The sequence below is a fragment of the Haliotis rufescens genome, unplaced genomic scaffold (assembly GCF_023055435.1).
Source record: "Haliotis rufescens isolate VD_foot unplaced genomic scaffold, xgHalRufe1.0.p SCAF_1, whole genome shotgun sequence".
Lineage (NCBI taxonomy): Eukaryota > Metazoa > Mollusca > Gastropoda > Lepetellida > Haliotidae > Haliotis > Haliotis rufescens.
In genome coordinates, this window is record NW_025963779.1 from 77,733,646 (window position 1) to 77,755,965 (window position 22,320).

General features: G+C 38.6%; 2 protein-coding genes across 5 annotated transcripts in view; both read left to right on the forward strand.

Annotated features, from left to right (window-relative positions):
- The first annotated feature begins 10,403 nt into the window (after nt 1–10,403).
- On the forward strand, nt 10,404–13,099 carry LOC124147877. The gene is made up of 4 exons (XM_048401394.1): nt 10,404–10,561; nt 11,278–11,335; nt 11,669–11,749; nt 12,607–13,099. Exons 1-4 carry the CDS (start codon nt 10,501–10,503, stop codon nt 12,725–12,727), a joined length of 321 nt encoding a protein of 106 aa, XP_048257351.1. The 5' UTR covers nt 10,404–10,500; the 3' UTR covers nt 12,728–13,099.
- A 5,154-nt stretch (nt 13,100–18,253) lies between these two features.
- LOC124147880 overlaps nt 18,254–22,320 on the forward strand; it is a 42,207-nt gene continuing 38,140 nt past the window's right edge. Inside the window, exons 1-4 of one of the 4 annotated variants that reach the window (XM_046518702.2) lie at nt 18,254–18,397; nt 19,640–19,697; nt 19,950–20,030; nt 20,477–20,919. In XM_046518702.2, coding sequence (XP_046374658.2) covers nt 18,337–18,397; nt 19,640–19,697; nt 19,950–20,030; nt 20,477–20,591 — 315 coding nt within the window. In that variant the 5' untranslated portion in view covers nt 18,254–18,336 and the 3' untranslated portion in view covers nt 20,592–20,919. Of the gene's footprint in view, nt 18,398–19,639; nt 19,698–19,949; nt 20,031–20,476; nt 20,920–22,320 lie in introns of those variants that run through there. The other 3 variants (XM_048401362.1, XM_048401377.1, XM_046518700.2) reach the window with 3 other exon arrangements.

The window sequence follows — 22,320 nt, forward strand, 5'->3', positions numbered from 1 at the left end:
ACCACTAGTATTACTGGTCGAGTTATTTACATGTCATTGAACATATGATTGAAATATTGATGACTGTAGTGTTGAAACAGCATCACTCACTCTTGTGCTAGGTATCCACTGTGATCAATGATCTCTGGACCATATCTCTTCAAATTTGGCTTGATCCTTAGACATAGCTGTACATAACCAGGTCTGTAACTTCAGAATTTTTGATGATCATGAGAAAATTTGATCCTAATAAGATATCTGTATTTTCAACCGCTTTGCTGCTAACACTACCATGGAGCTCAACGCACCCTGTAACAGCAACTTTGGTCAGTGCATTTGATTTAATGTTGTGACATGTACATATAAACAAGATAATGACACGAACGGAGAGACTAATATTTGCTCAAATGTGAAGCATCTGAAGAGAAAAACACATGCCCTATGTCATCATTACATAGCTTGCATTGACCTTTTTTGGTTGTTCCAAGTTAAGTTTTAACCCACTTGGCAGTGTTAGCATGAAAGTGATTGAATAAACAGATAATTTATATGAGACAGAATTTTCGCATGATCATCAACAATTCTGGCAGTAATGTACCAAGTCTGGTGACTAAATTATACAAACACCACAATCCTACATTACCTTCCAGAATATTCAATGTTTAATTAATTAACAAGAAATCAGAATACAGATACAAGCTTTACCTCCACCACTATCCTCTACTCGTTCCTGGCTAGAAGGCCGAGGATTTCATCTGGAAGCACTAGCAGCAGATCCATACAGTTGCTACGTTGCTGGGTGTCTCAATCTCATTAGAATCAGATCTAGGTTCTTGCAGCCGCTAAACAATAATCTGTGGACACCCCATTAGGGGTCACGTCAGAACGACCTTTCGCGAACTTTGACCGACCACTGAAATGACTAACAAGAAGTCGACATCCGCCAATTAGAAAGCAGCTTTCTCGAGCTTTACGGCACTCGTTTAAACCTGGCGACTTCCATTTCAGACTACGCTTGAAAAATATGTTGACACAGTTCTCTATTAAAATTTGGAAAACTGAACAAACGAACATTCCGGAATGCCCAATATATAGTAGAGATTGTATGGCAGTGCTTCCAGCGTACTGTGCAACGCCTCCTCCGTTCAAATGTTTATCCCACGGAAGCGAGAGATAGACGACAATTTTGACGGAATCAGCAGTACGGGCCGTAACTGTCGTTCGGAATACCCCGTGTTAACGTTTTCGGGGTTGCATGGTTAGAAAACACATTCCGACTGTATCGTTCACGATCTGGTAAGCGACGCTTTGATTGGTCGGGTGAAAGGTCGTTCTGACGTGACCCGTAATGGGGTCCTCAGATCTTTGTTTAGCTATAGCGAGAACTAAGATCTGATTTAATGAGATTGCTGGATGTCTCTATTAGGGAGCATAACATCCTTTCAAGATTTGGCATACAGAGGGAGATTGACATTACACCCTCTCCAGGATTGGATCAATACTTCGAGATCACAACCCCTGGACTCACTTATACAGATACCAGGAGATTTAGTTCAGAGCAAAAAAGATCATGTGAGGAACAGCATTTCCCTTGTGAATAAGGCACTCCATCATCACCTATTCACGGACGCATCAAACTTATGATGGGGAGCCAATATGGTCAATCTCAAGGTTCAAAGTTTTTAGAAAGCTTCCGGAAAGAATCTTCACATAAACTGCCTAGAAATGAAGTCAATATTCTACGCCGTCAGGACCTGGAAAGCCGAACTATCTCACTCCTCAGTCCTCATAGCTTCGGACAACACCACAGTGGTAGCTTTCATTCACATCCATTCCATTTGCTGCACAGAAATCAAATTCAAGCTGTGGATCCTCGAGGCTTGTGCGGGTAGCCTAGTGGTTAAAGCATTCGCTCGTCACGCCGAAGACCCGGGTTCGATTCCCGACATGGGTACAATGTGTGAAACCCATTTCTGGTGTCCACCGCCGTGATATTGCTGGAATATTGCTAAAAGCGGCGTAAAACCATACTCAGTCAGTCAGTCAGTCGAGGCTTGTGGAAATATGTTGCCCATCCTCGAGGCTTGTGTGGGTAGCCTAGTGGTTAAAGCGTTCGCTCGTCACGCCGAAGACCCGTGTTCGATTCCCGATACTCAGTCAGTCAGTCAGTCGAGGCTGGAAATATGTTGCCCTTACGTGTTTGACATATTTACGCTACATCCGCTACATCCTTGTCTATTTAAAAATAATTATTTCTAATAATCTCTTAAAATACATCCTAAAATAGATGAACTATTATGATTCTCCCTTTCCATGGTTTTGTTTTCACCCTAGTGTTGTCCATTTTGGTACAAAAAATAATTCCGAATTTGCAACATACCTTTGTGGTAATTCTAGGACGCCACTGTGCTTGCTAGTATCCTAAATCACTTGAAAGTGTGTCTTGTGTTTAATCCATTCGACAATGGTACCTACGATCTGTATACATGACGGTTTGTGTACTCCCAGTGCGGTGGGGTAGTCTAGTGGTTAAATCGTTCGCTTGTCACGCTGAAGACCCGGGTTCGATTCCCCACATAGGTACGATTTGTGAAGCCCATTTCTGGTGTCCCCTGCCGTGATATTGCTGGAATATTGCAAGAAGCGGGGTAAAACCATACTCACTCTCTTTATGATCCCAGTGCCAGAAGCATGCAATGTGTCATATGACAAAGTACCACAGCAGCTGTAGCCGTCATGCATATATCGGACTGGAATCACCATTAGTACTTCTAGCACGGCAAGGGATTAATAACAGTATGCCGATTTCATAAGGTATTTGATGTAAATAATATTCCAAATATCGAGGAATAAAGATACGGCAGGTCAAAGAATGAGGTAGGAGACTCGGACGTTCTTATGACTAATAACTAGCCCTATGTCTTTCGGATATTTACTATTTGGAAATCATGATACGATAGAATACCCATATATGGCTAAAATTAGTGTTCTGTTCTGTTTAACGCCGCACTCCTCTTTGTTCCATCAGTGTGGCGGTGGTTTGTAAATAATCGAGTCAAAACCAGACAATCCAGGGATTCGCATAGACACCCGTCTACGCAATTAACATTCATACAACCAATTCACTGAGTATGACCCCCGATCCATTTAGTCTCCTCTTACGACCAACAGGTTGAGGAGGACCCTTATTCATACCGGGATTCCCCACGAGTGTCAAATGCCAAGTGTTGTAATTTTATGGAAAAATCAAACAAGGGGCAGGCCCGTGACCCAGCATCTATCCACGCAATTGGGATACGATGATATGCATCAACCAAGTCAGGTTCGCTGACTTGGTTGATGCATGTCATCGTATCCCAATTGCGTAGATCGATGTTCATGATGTCAATCACTGGATTGTCTGGTGCAGACTCGATTATTTACAGACCGCCTTCATATAGCTTAAATATTGCTGATTACGGCGTTAAACAACAAACAAACCTACCTCTCCGAAGCTTGGGTCAAAGACCTGCTCGTGTGGAAATATTTGAAAACTCTCCCTGACTCCCGTCTTTCTGAAACATTCCATTATGGATCGAGTCATCGTCTCCTGTTTGGTCGAGGGGAAAGTGGCTCAGAAGTCTATTGCTACGTAAGTTTCTGTGCGGAGCTTCATCATTTTCATTGCCGTGACGAGTGGGTGGTATTGCATTTCATGACTCTAATTCCGTTGACATGGTTGCATGATGACACACACAAATTTCTCATTGATGTAACCTTTGTATCGATGGTTACGACCGAATACCGAAAATCATGTTTTGTTTATTTAAAGCAGTAATTGTTTATTGTTAAGCAAGTTTATCTCTGCAGCGGCCTGTCCTCATTTCGCCTACACCTCATTTCGCCTACACCCTTATCAAAACAAATTTACAGCTGACTGCACATAAGTCAAGTGCTGTGTTACCTCTTGAAATATGCAGCAACTCGACGACTCGTCTCGTATCCAAACACGGGGCTGTGTACTCGCGGGCAAATGGCCACGGAGTACGCTGATCACTGTGTCGGATTAACGAGACTGATTAATGAGTGATTTCGGTAATTCGTTGCAAATCAGGTGTGTCGGAGTCGGAGTTGAGACTGTCGGATTAACGGGTCTAAATAGCACTGATTTCATTGGTTCCCATCATTAGTGTCGGATAAAGCCGATTGTCGGTTTAACGAGACTTGACTGTATATGAATATTACTAAGGGCAATATGATCTGTATATGTTCCCCCTAGCTTCATATCAGCAATGACTGCAGTTATTACAATGCATTCTAGCATGAATACTCTCATTTGTACTCACTGCAGTTGGATCCCTGTTATTTGAATTAATGGCTGTATACTATCATGTGTCATGGCACATACAGTTCAAACGTACAAACAAGTGTATTTTCTAAGTAAGGAAAAGAATATATGGATAAACAACTTCTTTATTACAATTAAGAGCGACGTTTCTGTGCAGGCCCTAACACCGATATCATGCAAGTGATCAGTGATAAACGGTAATAGGACCTACACCGAAACGTCGCTCTTAATTGTAATAAAGAACTTGTTCATCCATATATTCCTTTCCTTACTTAGTACTCCAACTTCTAAATGCCTTGAATACACAGTGCCATTTAGAAAGTGGTCAAATGTAACATATGTTATATTTGGGATAACACTTTCTTAGTAAAGTACAGATTCTAGTACTTTTTTTTTAGTTGTGTCCCGTCCGGGATTCGAACCCACACTTGCCAGAGTGAGGCACCTAATCGCCAGCACACAAAGTCAGCGATCTAACCCACTCAGCCACTTGTCAGAGGGGTACTCAAAGTACGTGATCTAGACTACCAGTTGTCGGAGTTTCATTTCTGTGGAAGCCTGGTACTTTACAAAGAAAGTGTTATCCCAAATATAACACGTGTTACGTTCTAAATGCCTATCAAAGAAGTCTATTTTCTATTTGATACAATTGTGTTATTTATACTAATTTCCAAAAGAGAAACACACCCTAAATTAAGAAATGTTCGAAAACTATTTGTAATACATAAATCTTTTCATTTTCAAACATTTCATACTTCAGTGTGTGCTTTTCTTTCGGAATTGAGTATTATATCATAATCAATCTCAATCACTTACACAAACCCATGTTGGGTTCCTGATTCTTCCACCACGATTTGCAGCCATGATATGGCTTGGAGACTGTTAACACGCCACGCCACGCCACGCCACGCCACGCCAGGCCAGGCCAGGCCACCCACGCCACGCCACGCCACGCCACGCCACGCCACACACATGTACTGGGTTGTACCTGTTGGGTAACGACATGTGCATACCCGGATCCTTCACTGAAATACCCTACAATGTAATCACAAACTGCCTTCCTTAAAGCTCTAACAGCTATGATTAAATCTCTCGCAGCCCTCGCAGGCATGCTGGTGTATTTTCTTAATATTATCATTGTACATAAAATGTCTTGTTTTTGTTCTCCCATTCCTAGATCACATGTCTGAAAGTCAATGAGCTCATGTCATAGGCTGGTTGTCCGCCTTCTCTAAATCCAGTTTTGGATGTGGCCTCCACAAAAGCAATATTCGAAACCCCTTTTATGTGGAGGGGAATGTCCACGTAACTCTCCATTCATTAAATATAATGGGCCTCGGCCCCTACTTAAAACTCATCCCTACATTTACACTTTGACAAAATATTCTTTTGTTGAAAGTATTTGAAAAATATACCAGAACTCTTTGCTGTCTGTATATACTGCGTGAGTCGCCCTTGCGTGATGCGTTCTCTGCCGCTGTTGCACGTGCGCCAAGCTACATCGCGAGCTAACATTTACAATGCATGGTACACGGCTCTTCATAATTTCGTTGGGTCCAAAACTTGTATTTATCAATCGCTTGCACATTTTTAATACATGCTGATGGGAATAATAGGAAATATAGAGACCCGTCAAGGGATATTTATATTACCTTATTTGTTTTTTCTCGCCAAAGGTTGTCTAATTATATATAAATTGCTATACATATGTACATTGTTGTAGGTAACCTGCTCTTACACAAAATACATATTATTATGAGCTTATAAGCATTATGCAAAATTATGAAAATATTTAATAGTTAATTTCACACCATACCTTCATGTGCCGCTGTAGCTGACGTTAACATTTACACATTCTCAAATCAAACTATACGGGTTGGAACCCCGCTGGCGCTGGAAAAAATGAAATTATTCACTTGTCAATAAATGTAAATAGTTCCGTCCATTCCAAGTGGAACTTAAGTCAAATGTTGGTTCAAGATAATGTACAGTTTACAAACAACTCTCCATTCCTAAAAAAACAATAGAGCGTTCAAACAATAGAATGACGTCATAGATGTGTTTTAACGCCAGTTCACGACCATTTCTTTCCAAAACGTTATCAAATTTGTGTAGTTAGTAGTAGGACAAGTAGTATGTGTTCCGTGTTTGGGATACGTTTACTATTGACTTTGATTTGAGGTTTGTATTTTGACCACGTGCTTAAAGGCTTCAGCAAAGCTCTCGAAATGTTTTTTTTTTGTTGACATGCGGGGGATATTTCCAAATTGAACGCATCACTGATAGAAATGATATTTTGACTTGTAGCATGTTTCCGTGTTTTTCTTGCAGGGCAAGGTACACTCAGCTTTTAAGATATAGTTGAAATAGTCAAAGGAACTCTGCTTTAAGTTAAAAAAATATGATTAGGGAAATGATTTTGTGGCTTTTTAAATCAAATGCATTTTAGGCTCTGTTTTCTGCTTGACCGAGAAAAGAGCTGAAATCTGAATGTTCCTTCTAAAGGAGACATCAGATGTTTGTTCAGAATGGTGAATTTATCTTTATTTTTAAGAAATTACATCAAATGTGTATTCTGAAGATATACAAGGCCTAGAAAGCTGAAACGTTGTGTGAAATGATAATGGCTCTGCATGTACCTTCATTTCGTTAGGGGTGACCGCTATATGTTTGTTTACGAAAGTCGCTGTTCTATACACATTCCATACCTATGATATAAGCGAGGTAAGTACACTGATGCAAACAGCAGAACTTGATCATATAAAGGCACACCGCTGTTAAATGTTTATTAGAGATACTTATCGACATCCACTCAAAACGTTGGAATCCACCTGTTCTGCTCCACTCGTTTTCTGTCATCAAATAGTGCGCGTTTTCCATTGTCACGGTAGAATAGAATGAAGCTACACATACTGCGTTTCCATATAGAGGTAAATTGTATGTTACCTGTAGATTTGATTATACTAATTTTACATGGAAGTTAAATATGGTTTTAAACTGGTGTATTTATTGTCTTCGGGAATTGGAAGACGAAAGAACCAATTTTGAAAAGTTTTGTTCGAATTGTTTGAAGTGACTTTATGATCACTGAAGTAAAGGTAATACAGCATAATGGACATTTTAGTGTACCGTCTAGACATAATCACAACAAGGAAGATCACGCCAAGGGCGACTGTGGAGTCGACCTACATCAACACAGCGGTGCATTGTGTCAATACGATCTCGGGCCGGGAGCGCCAGATTGTTATTTTAAGCATATACAAATACAGATCCGGCCTAAGGGGTGATTGCACTGGCTATACCCGGATGCGTGTGTCGAAGCCCATTTGGCAAATATAAGGAGGCTGTTGAACTGAAGCTTCTCGAATTTAAGCCATATTGAACCGGATCTTGAATAAACCCGGCCTTGTCCTTAGTCTCCTACTCTATCCGAAAGGTCAACATCAATGTTGCAGCTTAGAATTTCAGAACATTTTGACATATAGAATAATTAAGATGGTGATTTCGTGTAAGTCAGTTGCAGTATCACTTGTGTATACAGTCCAATATATATTAACACGAACTCAAATAAGAAACTAAATAATGAAATATATAGCCAAAAGCTAGCGTCTTATTCCAATATTCCAGAACAAAGGCAATCTCAATAAGTTGTCTTATTCTGTCTCGGAATCAATTTTCAAGAAGAATGTATGCCATCGGCCCATATCCATAATGATGGCCCATTATTACATAACACTCTACTGCAGCTGTAGTTGACAATGTACATCATTCGCCCGATGAATGAGTAAGCATATACTCCGAAACGTTTTGTTCCTCATAATAAAGAAGTTGACATCCATATATTCTCTTCCTTATGTGTATCACTTCTAAAAAGCCTTTCAAAAACGTACATTATGTACATATGGCACTCTATTTGGGATTAAACAAAAAGAAACAAGAATCGCTCAAGCGGTTTGCATTGTAGACAAACATGGATAAGTGGTCGATGGTGTTTGCATTTGATGTTAATAAGAGAATGTTAAAATGACGAAGAGAGGGTTGCACTGCATACGTTTTGTATATAAAAATCATATTTTCTCACACACTAATTACAAATTATTTTTACAATTTATTCACCACCTTTCTTCCAGAGGTATGTTGTAATAACTACCAGTCTCAATAACTAGATTGTGTGAACTGCAACGAAATCTTTCTAGTGCTCTACTGAATTTTGAAATCGTTATACATTTTAAATAGAGCTCAAAACCAAATGAAACTGACTGGATAAACAACGTCGTGTGAATTTGGACACCTTAGTCTTTGTACAAATTATGGAAAACGCATTTAAGATTGTTAATACGTTAGATTTCCAACACATACCCGAAACCACCATGAAAAAGTATAAACATTATTTTGATGCCCACTTAATCTTATCACAAGCTAATCAATGTAAAAACACATTTTAGCAGGTTTTAGGAAATCTTATTTCTGGCATACACAGCAATTTAAAACAGTGTTTAATACAAGCTTTAATGCAATCCTATACTCCAATGGGAACCTGCCACATACAACATGATTAAAGTGGACAATTTCACACCTAAAAGCAAAATTATGAATTTTATCTATACTATCCATATTATCGAGACCCCCATACTTCAGCTCCTTTAAAAAGACTGGTTTCACCTTGGCGTAAAGATCTTACCGTTCAAATGTTAAGGTATTGGGTTAAATTTTGAATGAGACTTAAACCAACAAAACAATACCTTTCAAGCCCGTAAAGCAGCCGATAAAGTATATCGTGACCACGATAAGGATTTAGAAAATGTAAGAAAGTACCTGTAAAACTCCACACATGAACTACGGTAATACCACCTCTCGTACTTTGATAACATTCCGGCACCCTTTTGAATTCAACCACATTGGTTTTATTTAAATTCACAGTCACATGGTACTTACAATAATGTTTTTTTCCAGAATGTCAATTCAGTTTTGTAAACCAAATATAGGATCAGTATTAGGAGTAATGTCTGGATGAAGTTGAATCTCCGTATTTACATGGACTCTATTTCTTTCGCGAATTCATTCATAAACACAGAGAGTAAAAAGGACTGAGGAAATATCCCTATCGAGCACCAAGATCACAAGCAAACAGCTGTGAATCAGAATTGTTAAATTTAGCACAAGCAGATACGTAGTTGTAGACATATGGGTGGGAGTTATACGTATGGAAAATTTGTCTTTTCTGTAATATTGTCAAAATTCTAAAACTGTGATGCTATAACCTCGATCTTCACGCACAGTGGGTGTTACCGTTATAACAGCACATATATTTTCCCCCGTTTTCCTTCAATGTTCAAGTTTATGTACAATTTCAAACTCCGATAAAAATGTATTTCGTTGAAACTATCTATTCACAATGCCATGAAAGAAACAAACGATACTGTTAACAGAACGTTTATAAGTAAAAAATGTAAGTCTCGTTGCAAAGAGTAATGCCATTGGTTATTTTACCTACACGTTACGTCTACAATTAACACCTTTTTAGGTACAACCGAGCATGCATTTCCTACACAATGTCATAGAACGTCATACGACTCAAGAGTTGTTTGATCAGGGTTACAACATTCAAGGCTTCAGTGAAGCTTTCAAAATGTTTTATGGTAGACATGTGGAGGTCATTTACAAATTTGACGCTACATTGAGAAAAAGTATGCGCGATGCATTTTACTATTTTGACTTGCACCATGTGTTCACATGTTTTAGGTGAACAATTGACTTGCCTATGCTTATGATATACTCGAAATCGTACAATGGACTCTGCATTTAGCAGTGATTTCCCGATATCTCTTTGCAAACATTTGTTATTTTCTAATGTTCTCTATCTTTTTAGGAGAGTATATATCCAGTGTGTAATTATGTCTACAAATTTAGATGCACACCATATATGTGCTTGCGATTCACTGTTTTTCTTTTAATCAGATTTTCCTCAAAGAAACTGTTCACATCTAATTCAAGGTTACCAGGACTTGTTTTCTAAATATAGATATACTCGCGCCATAAAATGATTATTCATAATACAGGTCTATACGAGGTGTAAGCAGCAGTCTTATTGGCCATGTTTACTTTAAGTAGCAAACGGATGTTACAACTGGTTAAACATTTGAAGCGGCCTTCACATACATCAGTCTGGTGTTGACCACGGAGGCAAAACAACCATGGCAGCTGTACTAAAACTGTGCGTGGTCCTCATCTGTCTTGGACTGGTGGAGTCACTCGGTAAGACAGGCTGAGTCCATTTATCATATTTTGAATTCATGAGGTATTGAGTGTTAAGTTTCTTGACATGAATGTTGTTGTGTTTTAATTTCGATGCCGTAAGTCTAATGATGGGTAAGAGAAGGACACTGACGCTAATGTGGACATGTTATATTTTGACGTACAGAAAGCCTATCGAACATGGCCATCGATTTTTCCGACAATTTTTGACATTTTGACACGATAAATATGAATGAAATATCAGTTGTTTGAACTTTTTGAATGATGAGATAAAATGCATAAAATTGACTAAAATGAGCGACAAATGCAAAGTGTTTAGCTTTCATGAAAAAGAAGAGGTTTTGCCAGAGGTGTGTGCTGCCTTTATCTACATATCCAGCACTATACATAATCCTACGAGACACAACTTGGGTAAAAGATCGTGCGAGTTCGTGTTCAATCTCTAGAACTATTTGGGCACCTTCAAGCCATACTTTTATATCCTATAAGAGAGCAACGACTGATCTATTTTCGCTTAATGTTAGATTTAATAGAATCTCATAAAACATGAACATATCTAGAATTGATGCAGGGTATTGTGTCACGCTGCTGTATTTCAAGTGTGGCGAACCTCATTTTTTAATGAAGTGTATGTTTGTGCGCGTATGTTTGTGGGGCTGTGTTTTGTTGCGTTTCTGTAGGTGTGCATACGTGTACAGTATCTTATTTCCTTTCAGTCTGGCTCTGCCAATGTGACGAGTGCACAGTAACGGAGCGTGTCTCGTTCAAGAAACCGTAAGGCCACTGATGATTTTTTATTTATTTGTCTTATGTCGAACGCTGTTATGTTAAATTATTTGTATGTCCAGTTCAGCTGAAAACCTTCAATCGTTTGTCATTATTTGATCGCTGATCAGTCGAATTAGATGTTTCCAATTTTCGATTGCCTCGAACTTGTTTTGTAGTCCCAAATGACAATATCAAGTAGAAGTAACTGCAAATTTCACCTGAAATCACATAACAGGGACGATGGGCCTTAAATAAATTCATCTTTTGGGATAATTATTTTGTGTGTATGTTATTACTTGAAATGTGTACAATTACAATAACTTGACATTTTTATTGCAGTATATACACATCAACAACGTATTGTCAAAGATATACCACACGTTGTGGATTTCTGGGATGGGGAAGGTGTACCAGATACCGGTGAGATTGTAAAAATGTTCACTGAGAATTATTTCACCAAATTCCGGTTTAGAATAGATCCATAACAATCTTTGCTTGTCGTAAGAGGCGACTAAATGGATTAATAGCTAAAATGGATAGAATTATCATTAAACCGCCCGCATGTTATAAAAAATGAGCGGGCCACTGTAATTTGATAATGCCCTCATATTGCTTGAGGGGCGGTCGGGTAGCCTAGTGGTTAAAGCGTTCGCTCGTCACGCCGAAGACCCGGGTTCGATTCCTGACATGGGTACAATGTGTGAAGCCCATTTCTGGTGTCCCCCGCCGTGATATTGCTGGAATATTGCTAAAAGCGGCGTAAAACCATACTCACTCACTCACTCATATTGCTTGACGACGGGCAATTATCACGCCCGTTGTCTTTTCAACTGCCCTCTTTCGTCGGGCAGTTAATCGAAACCTCGGGCTTCTGCAAATGATAATGCCCTGAAAAATAGCGTTATCCTTAAAATAGTGATGGCTCAGGTTTCTCAGTTGATTACTATTGTCGCACCGCTTCCCAGACGGCATGGGACGTTGTTCGCAATAACGATCACCGGTTTACCTGGTTAAGTCTCACTTGTTTACAGGCCGTAGTCACATTTCTGAAATACGTAAGTCGACGTTAAACAATCAAATGTAATTATCCCAAGTGAATGAGTGTAGCTCAGATATAATATAAGTCATTTATCAAGGGTTATTTAATTGCATGTGTGATTAATAATATTCACTTATGAATCATGCGATCGATTGCATCACATGTTATTAATTTCAACTTGGTACAGGTGAAATAGTTTGGAAAACATCTAATTCATTTTCATTTATTTACCCTACAGAACCGGCTATAGGAGAACTTGCACTGGCTATACCATTGGCTACAAGAATAGGTTCGTGTCTTGTCGACCCGGTTGCATGTGTTCAGGGCCTTATGGCAAACTATTGAAGCCATTTAACTGAAGCTTCTGGACATATTCCAATGGGTTTAACCGAATCTTCTTGAATCAAAGCCATGCTGAACCAGATCGTGAATACACCCTGCCTTGTCCTGTCACCAACATTCTCTACAAGATCAACATCAAAGTTGTAGTGCAGTATAGAATTTTAGAAAACATTTATACATATAATTATAAAATGGTCGTTAAGACAATGATTTTGTGAAAGTTATTCCAGAGAGTTCCCACCAGAGAAACAATTTAATGCCTACATGTACAGTCACCCAAAGTAGAAGACTTGTCATGTGTTTGTTTTTCTCTCAATATTTTTATCTTTTGTGTTTAGACGGTAGATTGTTTTTTTTAGTTTCCATTAAAAGCTACAGTGTCACGTTCATATTGTGTGTTTGTCTAATTTCTGTATACAACAACACGTGAATGTTCCCGTTTAACGCACCAAATCAGTATTTTTACGGTGCTTCCCGGATGAACATCGATAATGGGTATTACCCGTCTCGACAAGATCGCCTTTAATTTGGCTATTGGATAGTAAATAACTATGCAGTAGTCTGTAAGATCTTCACTAAAAGCTTAATCCAATATTCAAAATGCCCTATCAGGTATTGGTACCTTAATTGTAATTATATGCAAATATATCATGATTTATTTTTAGGGGATTGTAGTGTCGTGAAGTACCAATCTCATTTTAGTCGGTTCCTTGTTTAACGCCACACTCAGCGCAAATTCCAACTATATGACGGCGGTCATTAGCAATGGAATGTTAATATTGATGCTTAACCATACACGGGCCACTTTTAAATTTGAGAGATTTTTTTAAGTCGGGGACACTGAAGTTTAGTATTTTAAAGTGGGCCAGTAGGCTCTTTTTCTAACTCACACACTTAAACGTAATTTTAATGCTCACATAGCTGAATATCGGGTTTGAACTACAGTTGGAGCCCTGTTACTTGAATGAATGGCTGTACACTATCATGTGTCATGGCACATACAGATCAAACGTACAAACGAGTGTATTTTCTATTTGACACAATTATGTAATTTATATTCATTTCCAAAAGAGAAAAACATCTTAAAGTAAGAAATGTTCGAAAACTATTTGTAATATATTATATCTTTTCGTTTTTGAAGATTTCGTACTTTAGGGTGTGTGTTTCTTTCGGAATTGAGTACTACATCAAAATATATCTCAATCACTGACTATAGAATTTACAAAAACCCTTGTGGGGATTCCTGATTCTTCTGGCTCACTGACTTGGTTGATGCATGTCATCGGTCCCAACTGCGTGGATCGATGTTCATGATGTCAATCACGGAATTGTCTCGTCCAGACTCGATTATTTTCAGACCGCCGTCATATAGATGGAATATTGCTGAGTGAGGTGTTAAACAACCAACTAACCAACCTGATTCTTCAACCACGATTTGTAGCCATGGCAGAGCTTGGAAATTGTTAACACGCCTCGCCACGCCACGCCACGCAACACCACACACATGTACTGGTTTGTACCTGTTGGGTAAGGACATATGCATACCCGGATCCTTCACTGAAATACCCTACAATGTAATCACAAACTGCCTTCGATAAAGCTAAGAGTAAAGCTCTCGCAGGCATGCTGGTGTATTTTCTTCTTCTTATAATTGTACATAAAATGTCTTGTTTTTGTTCTCCAATTCTTAGATCACCTGTCTGAAAGTCAATGAGCTTATGTCACAGGCTGGTTGTTCGTCTTCACTAAATCCAGTTTTGGATATGGCCTCCACGAAAGCAATATTCGAAAGTCCTTTTATAGCCAGTTCACGACCATTTCTTTCCAACACGATATCAAATTTGTGTAGTTAGTAGTAGGACAAGTAGTATGTGTTCCGTGTTTGGGATACGTTTACTATTGACTTTGATTTGAGGTTTGTATTTTGACCACGTGCTTAAAGGCTTCAGCAAAGCTTTCGAATGTTTTTTTTGTAGACATGTGCGTGTGTGTGTGTGTGTGTGTGTGTGTGTGGGGGGGGGGGGGGGGGGGGGGGGTAGTTCAAAATTGAACGCATTACTGATAGAAATGATATTTTGACTTGTAGCATGTTTCCGTGTTTTTTTGCAGGTGAACAATTTCTCTTGCCTTTGCATGTATTTGTGACGGGTTACACTCACCTTTTAAGATATAGTTGAAATAGTCAAATGAACACTGCTTTTAGTAAAAAGAAATATGATAAGGGAAATGATTTTGTGGCTTTTAAGTCAAATGCATTTTAGGCTCTGTTATCTGCTTGAGAGAAATAAGCTGAAATCTGAATGTTCCTTCTAATGGAGACATCAGATATGCGTTCAGAATGGTGAATCTATCTTTATTTTTAAGAAATTACATCAAATGTGTATTCTGAAGATATACAAGGCCTAGAAAGCTGAAACGTTGTGTGATATGATAATGGCTCTACCTGTACTTTCATATCGTTAGGGATGACATCTTCCCAAGGCAAGAGAGTTTACTGACTTTAAAAGTCCAGTTTCCACCCTTGCCGAACTAGGCTGGAATCACTTGGCTCCATCGTAGCGCCACCAGTGGCTATTACCAGTTTTGTCCCCGCTTAGCCTCTCCTATGGACCAATGAGATTCCACCTCTCGTATCACTTGCTTTTGCTTCACCCAAAATGGTGGCGCCCAGTCAGGACGATCTGATCGATAATCAAGATCTATATTGTGATAAAACGGGTCTTACATCGCGAAAAGCATCAAATCACGTGAGCTCCTTGATTACAAACATGAAAAGATTTTGAAAATATCTGCTGTCAACGAGTTGGCGGTGCACATGTTTTGCACATTCTGCAATCGACCGAAATCTGCATGACAGTTTACGAACCGGATTTCGATTTCGGTGTGCGATTTTGATTGGACTATGCATAGACTCGTTAGTCCAGCCAAAATGTAACTCCATAATACCAGCCTTGTTCGGCAAGGGTGGAAACTGGACATTTATAGTCAGTTAAATCCCTTGCCTCGGGAAAATGTAGGGATGACCGCTTAATGTTTGTTTACGAAAGTCGCTGTTCTATACACTTACCATACCTTTCATATATACGAGTAAACGACATTGATGCAAACAGCATTACTTGAACATATAAAGGCACACCGCTGTTTAATGTTTATGAGAGACACATCCTTACTCAAAATCGACAGCCACTCAAAACGTTGGAATCCACCTGTTCTGCTTCACTCATTATCTGTCATCAAATAGTTCGCGTTTCACATTGTCAAGGTAGAATAGAATGAAGCTACACATACTGTGTTTCAATATAGAGGTAAATTGTATGTTACCTGTAGATTGGTTTATACTAATTTTAACATGGAAGCTTTGTTAAACACGGTGTTAAACTGGTGTATTTATTGTCTTCGGGAATTGGAAGATAAAAGGACAAAATTAAGTCACGGTATGATCACCGAAGTAAAGGTAATTTAGCATAATTGACATACATTTTAGTGTACCGTCTAGAAAACCACAACAAGGAAGTGTCTTGTCTCACATCACGTCAAGGATGACAGCGGTGACGACCTATATCATCACAGAGGTGCATTGTGTTTTAAGTGCATGTGCTTAGAATTTCAGAACATTTTGACACATAGAATAATAAAATGCTCGTTAAGATGGTGATTTCGTGTAATTCATTCCACAGCATATTGTTTGTCTGGTTTTCTATTAAACGCACATGTCCCGGTTCAACGCACCAAATTAGTACTTAAACAGTACTTCCCGGATGAACATCGATGAAGAGTATTCCCTGTCTCGACGAGTTTGCATTTAATTTGGCTATTTGGCTATTGAATAGTAAATAACGATGATAAATAAGATCTTCACTGAAAGCTCAATCCAATATTCCAAATGGCCTATTAGACTCTGGTATCTTAATTGTAATTATTTGCAAATACATCATGACTTTTTTCCATGACTTGTGGTGTCAGGAAGTACCAATCTCATAAAATTCTTAAAGGTTTTGTTTTGTTTGTTTGTTGTTTAATGTCGGTAAATAATCGAGCTTGGACTTGACAATCCGGTGATTGACATCGTGAACATCGATCTATGAAACGATGACATACATCAACCACGTCAGCGAGCCTGACCACCCGATCCGGTTAGACGCCTCTTTCTACAAGCATGGGTTGGTTAAGAGCAATTCTAACCCGGGTCTTCTATGGGGGGAGATCTTTGCTAGAAGGTCGCATTAGGATTCGATTGATATTGAATATGGAATTACATTCAGCCAATTATGGTGTACCAAATCATTCTGCAGCGATACGGGGCCATGGGTGGACAATCGTCTGAGGCGTCGCAATTATCTGTGCAGAGTTGTGTCCCTTCGGCACGCCAGAAACCCATGGCGATTGGTTCGAATCCCGATTTTGTTTCAAGGTTTGTCACACTACAATCTCATTAAAATCAGATCTTAGATCCGAGGACATCCCATTACGGGTTACGTCAGAACTACATTTCATACGACCAATCAGAGCGTCGCTTACCAGATCAGGAAATGACAGACGGAATGTGTTTTCTAATCATGCAACCTCGAAAAGGTTAACCGGGGTATTCCGAACGAGGGTTATGGCCCGTACGACTGATTTCGTCAAAATCATTGTCTGTCTCTCGTTTCAGTGGGATAAACATTTGAACGGAAGAGATTTTGCATAGCATGTGTGAAGTACTGTCATACAATCGTGACCTTGTATCAGATATTCAAGTGAGTCCTTTTGTTCAGTCTCTATTTCATTCGCGAATTTATTTATAAACATAGAGAGTAAAAAGGACTGAGGAAATATCCCTGTCGAACTCCAATATCGCAAACACACAGCTGTGAATCAGAATTGTTAAGTTTAGCACAAGCAGATACGTAGTTGTAGACATATGGGTGGGAGTTAAATGTTTTTTGGAAAAATCGTCTTTTCTCTAATATTTGTCAACATTCTAAAACTGTGATGCAATGACTTCGATCTACGAAAATGTCATAGAACGTCATACGACTCTTGCTCAAAAGTTGTTTGATCAGGGTTACAACATTTTAGGCCTCAGTGAAACTTTAAAAATGTTTTATGGTAGACATGTGGAGGTCATACCAAATTTGACGCTACACTGAGAAAAAGTATGTGCGATGCAATTCAACATTTTAACTTGTACCATGTGTTCACATGTTTTCTTAGGTTAACAATTGCCTATGCTTATGATATACTCGAAATCGTACAATGGACTCAGCATTTAGCAAAGATTTATCGATATCTTTTTGCAAACATTTGTTATTTTCTAATGTTCTCTATCTTTTTGGATAGTAAACATCCAGTGTGTAATTGTGTGATTAGATGCAAAACACATATGTGCTTGCGATTCATATTTTTCTTTTACTCAAATTTTCCTGAAACAAACTGCTTACATTTACTCCAAGGTTACCATGACATGTTTTCTAAATATAGATATACCATAATTTTTTTATTCACAATGCAGGTTTATATTAGGTGTAAGGAGCGGTCTAATTGGCCATGTTTACTTTACATAGCAAACAGATGTTACGACTGGTTAAACGTTTGAGGCGGCCCTGACATACAGCAGTCTGGTGTTGACCACGGAGGCAAAACAACCATGGCAGCTGTACTGAAACTGTGCGTGGTCCTCATCTGTCTTGGACTGGTGGAGTCACTCGGTAAGAAAGACTTAGTCCATTTAGAGTCAGTAGCGTTTATTAATCATATTCTGAATTCATGAGGAAATGAGTGTAAAGTTTCATGACATGAATGTTGTTGTTTTTAATATCGATGCCGTTAGTCTAATGATGGGTAAGAGAAGGGCAATGATACTGATGTGGACATGTTATATTTTGACGTACAGAAAGCCTATCGGACATGTTTATATGGCCGTCGATTTTACTGAAAAGTTTGGACATTTTGACACGATAAATATGAATAAGATAACAGTTGTTTGAACTTTTGGAATGATGAGATAAAACGCATAAATTTGACTAAAATGATCGACAAATTCGAAGTATTTAACTTTCATGAAAAAGAAGAGGTTTTGCCATAAGTGTGCGCTGCCTTTACCTACATATCCTACGAGACACAACTTGGGTAAAAGATCGTTCGTGTTCGTGTTCAACCTCTTCCTAAAAAGAACTATTTGGGCACCTTCCAGCCATGCTTTTATATCCTATAAGGGAGTAACGACTGATCTGTTTATCGATGCATTGCGTTTATTCATAACCCGCAAGCCAAGATATCAATATCAATGAAAAATACCAGTGACCTTTAAGTTGTGTGTTGTGTTGTGTTGTGTTGTGTTGTGTTGTGTATATGATTAGGATATGCGTTACGTTTGGAAACGTAAGGGGAAGGGTCATGGAATAAAGCTACGCAAGTTTTGTGATTTAAATATTGATAGCATATCTGTGATTAACAAATTACCTCGACGTTGCGGAGAGCGCTTGGACTTGGATTTCGAGAGGGGCTGAAGAAAGGAAATACATATGTTGTGGGCTTACACCTTCTTTCATTATGCTCACGTTTGAATTGTATGTGATTGTGATACAGTTGGTTTTGAACTGACTCGATCATGTTACTAAGCATCAATTCCATTAATTGGAGCCTTTTGTTTTCATGAAACATGTCCACAAATTTCACTCAAGAAGCCCTTTTACTGCTAATATCTGCTCTGATACGCCAGAAATGTGTGTGTTTCCTCAGATATCTTGACGCTCACGACACAATTTGCTTAATGTTTGAATTAATAGAATCTCATAAAACATGAATATATCTAGAACTGATGCAGGGTGTTGTGTCACGCTGCTGTATTTCTTAGTGAAGTGAGCGCGCCTGCGCGAATGTTTGTGTGGCTGTGTTTTGTTGTGTTTCCGTGGGTGTGCATACGTGTACAGTATCTTATTTCCTTTCAGTCCGGGACTGCTTCTGTGACGTGTGCACAGTAACGGAGCGTGTCTCGTTCAAGAAACCGTAAGGCCACTGATGATGATTTATTTATTTTTGTTGTGTCGAACGAATTAGATTTGTCTACTTGTTTTGTAGTCCCAAATGACAATATCAAGTAGAAGTAACTGCAAATTTCACTTGTAAAGTCGTGAACACTCCATCTCACATCAAAGGAGGATGGGCCTGTAATAAGTTCATCATTTTGGCTTATTATTTTGTCTGTATTTAATTACTTGGATTGTGTTCATTTACAATGACTTGACATTTTTATTGCAGTATATGCCCATCAACAACGTATCGTCAAAGATACACCACAAGTTGTGGATTTTTGGGATGGAGTAGGTGTACCAGATACCGGTGAGATTGTAACAATGTTCACTTTGAAATCATTTCATCAAATTCCGGGTTAGAATAGATCCATAACAATCTATATTTGTCGTAAGAGGCGACTAAATGGATATAGTGATGGATCAGGTGCCTCGGTTGATTGCGTATTATCGTACCCCTTCCCAGACGGAGTGGGACGTTGTCCGCAATAACGATCACTGGTTTGCCTGTCCGTCGTCAAATTGCTGAAATACGTAAGACAGCGTTAAACAATAAAACGTTATTATCCCAAGTGAATGCGTGAAGCTAAGATATAATATAATTCATTAATCACGTGTTATTAAACTGCACGTGTGATTAATAATATTCACTTATGAATCATGCAATCGATTGCATCACATGTTATTAATTTCAACTTGGCACAGGTAAAATAGTGCGGACAACATCTAATTAATTTTCATTTATTTATCCTACAGAACCGGCTATAGGAGAGCTTGCACTGGCTATACCATTGGTTACAAGAACAGGTTCGTGTCTTGTCGACCCGGTTGCACGTGTCCGAAGGGCCCAATTCCAAGATGTGTTAACTGAATCTTCTGGAATCAAAGCCATACCGAACCAGATCGTGAATACACCCTGCCTTGTCCTGTCACCAACATTCTCTACAAGATCAACATCAAAGTTGTAGTGCAGTATAGAATTTTAGAAAACATTTATACATATGAATATAAAATGGTCGTTAAGACAAAGATTTTGTGAAAGTTATTCCAAAGCGCTCAGACCAGGGAAACAATTTACAACCTATATGTACAGTCACCCAAAGTAGAAGACATGTCATGTCAATATTTTTATTTTAAGTGTTTAAACAGCATATTATTTTTTTCTGGTTTTCTATTAAAAAATTGCAGTGTCACGTTCATATCGTGTGTTTGCCTAATTTATACATACAATAGGTGCATATTCCCATACAACGCACCAAATCAGTATTTATATCGATAATGGGTATTACAAGATCGCCTCTAATTTGGCTACTGGACAGTAAAGAACAATGGAATAGTCTGTAAGATCTTCACTTAAAGCTTAATCCAATATTCCAAATGGCCTATTGGGCTTTGGTACCTTAATTGTAATTGTATGCAAATATATTTCATGATTTATTTTACGGGGATTGTAGTGTCGTGAAGTACCAACCTGATTCAAGTCGGTTCCATGTTTAACACCACACTCAGCACTATTCCAACTATATGACGGCGGTCATTGGCAATGGAATGTCATTTGTGATGCTGAACCGTACACGGGCCACTTTTAAATTTGAGAGATCACATTTTAAATCGGGGACACTGAAGATTCGTATTTTAACGTGGGCCAGTTGTCTCTATTTCTAACCCACACACTCAAACGTGATTTTAATGCTCACATTGCTGAATATGGGGTTTGAACTACAGTTGGAGCCCTGTTACTTGAATGAATGGCTGAACACTGTCATGTGTCATGGCACAAACAGGTCAAACGTACAAACGAGTGTATTTTTTATTTGATACAATTATGTAATTTATACTGATTTCCAAAAGAGAAACACATCCTAAAGTAAGAAATGTTCGAAAACTATTTGTAATATATTATATCTTTTCGTTTTCGAAGATTTCGTACTTTAGGGTGTGTGTTTCTTTCGGCATTGAGTACGACATCAAAATATATCTCAATCACTGACTATAGAATTTACGCAACCCTTGTGGGGATTCCTGATTCTTCAGGCTCGCTGACTTGGTTGATGCATGTCGTCGTTTTTACTATATTATCACTCATATCGCCTCGACCAGAAGTGGAAATGCCTTTAAAATCTACAGTTTATTGAATCTGAAGATTTTCTTTTGGCTGCTGATAGCAAATAACATTTCTCACTCGTGAGCAGAATCTGAATGAAATTGGTCAATACTACTAATTTTAAGAGATCTTTTACTATATTATCACCCATGTCCCCTTGACCAGAAATGGGATAGCCCTTTCACATGTTCAGTTAATGGAATTCTTTTAGCTGTTGACAGTACAACTTATGAGCACATATTGAGGGGTCATAGTCCAAGATTGGTATTGAATTTTATGAATTATTGATTATATATTTACCTTTGTATTACCGTAATCAAACTGTGCAGAAGCGGCATAATACCTTGAAAATCAACTGTTGAATATTTATAATTAATTTTAGCTTTTGATAGAACTACAGACTTAGCAAATATTGAGACAGGTCATGATTGGTACTTTCACAGCGATTTTTTTATACCAGTTTGTGTGTCACACAAGGAGTGTCAGAATTCAGAAA

What these genes read in the sequence shown, in the direction of transcription:
- LOC124147877 (XM_048401394.1), top strand. Translation starts at nt 10,501, where the DNA reads ATGGCAGCTGTACTAAAACTGTGCGTGGTCCTCATCTGTCTTGGACTG. An exon ending in TGGACTGGTGGAGTCACTCG is followed by an intron (nt 10,562 to 11,277) that starts GTAAGACAGGCT and finishes ATTTCCTTTCAG; the next exon opens with TCTGGCTCTGCCAATGTGAC. An exon ending in GGAAGGTGTACCAGATACCG is followed by an intron (nt 11,750 to 12,606) that starts GTGAGATTGTAA and finishes TTTACCCTACAG; the next exon opens with AACCGGCTATAGGAGAACTT.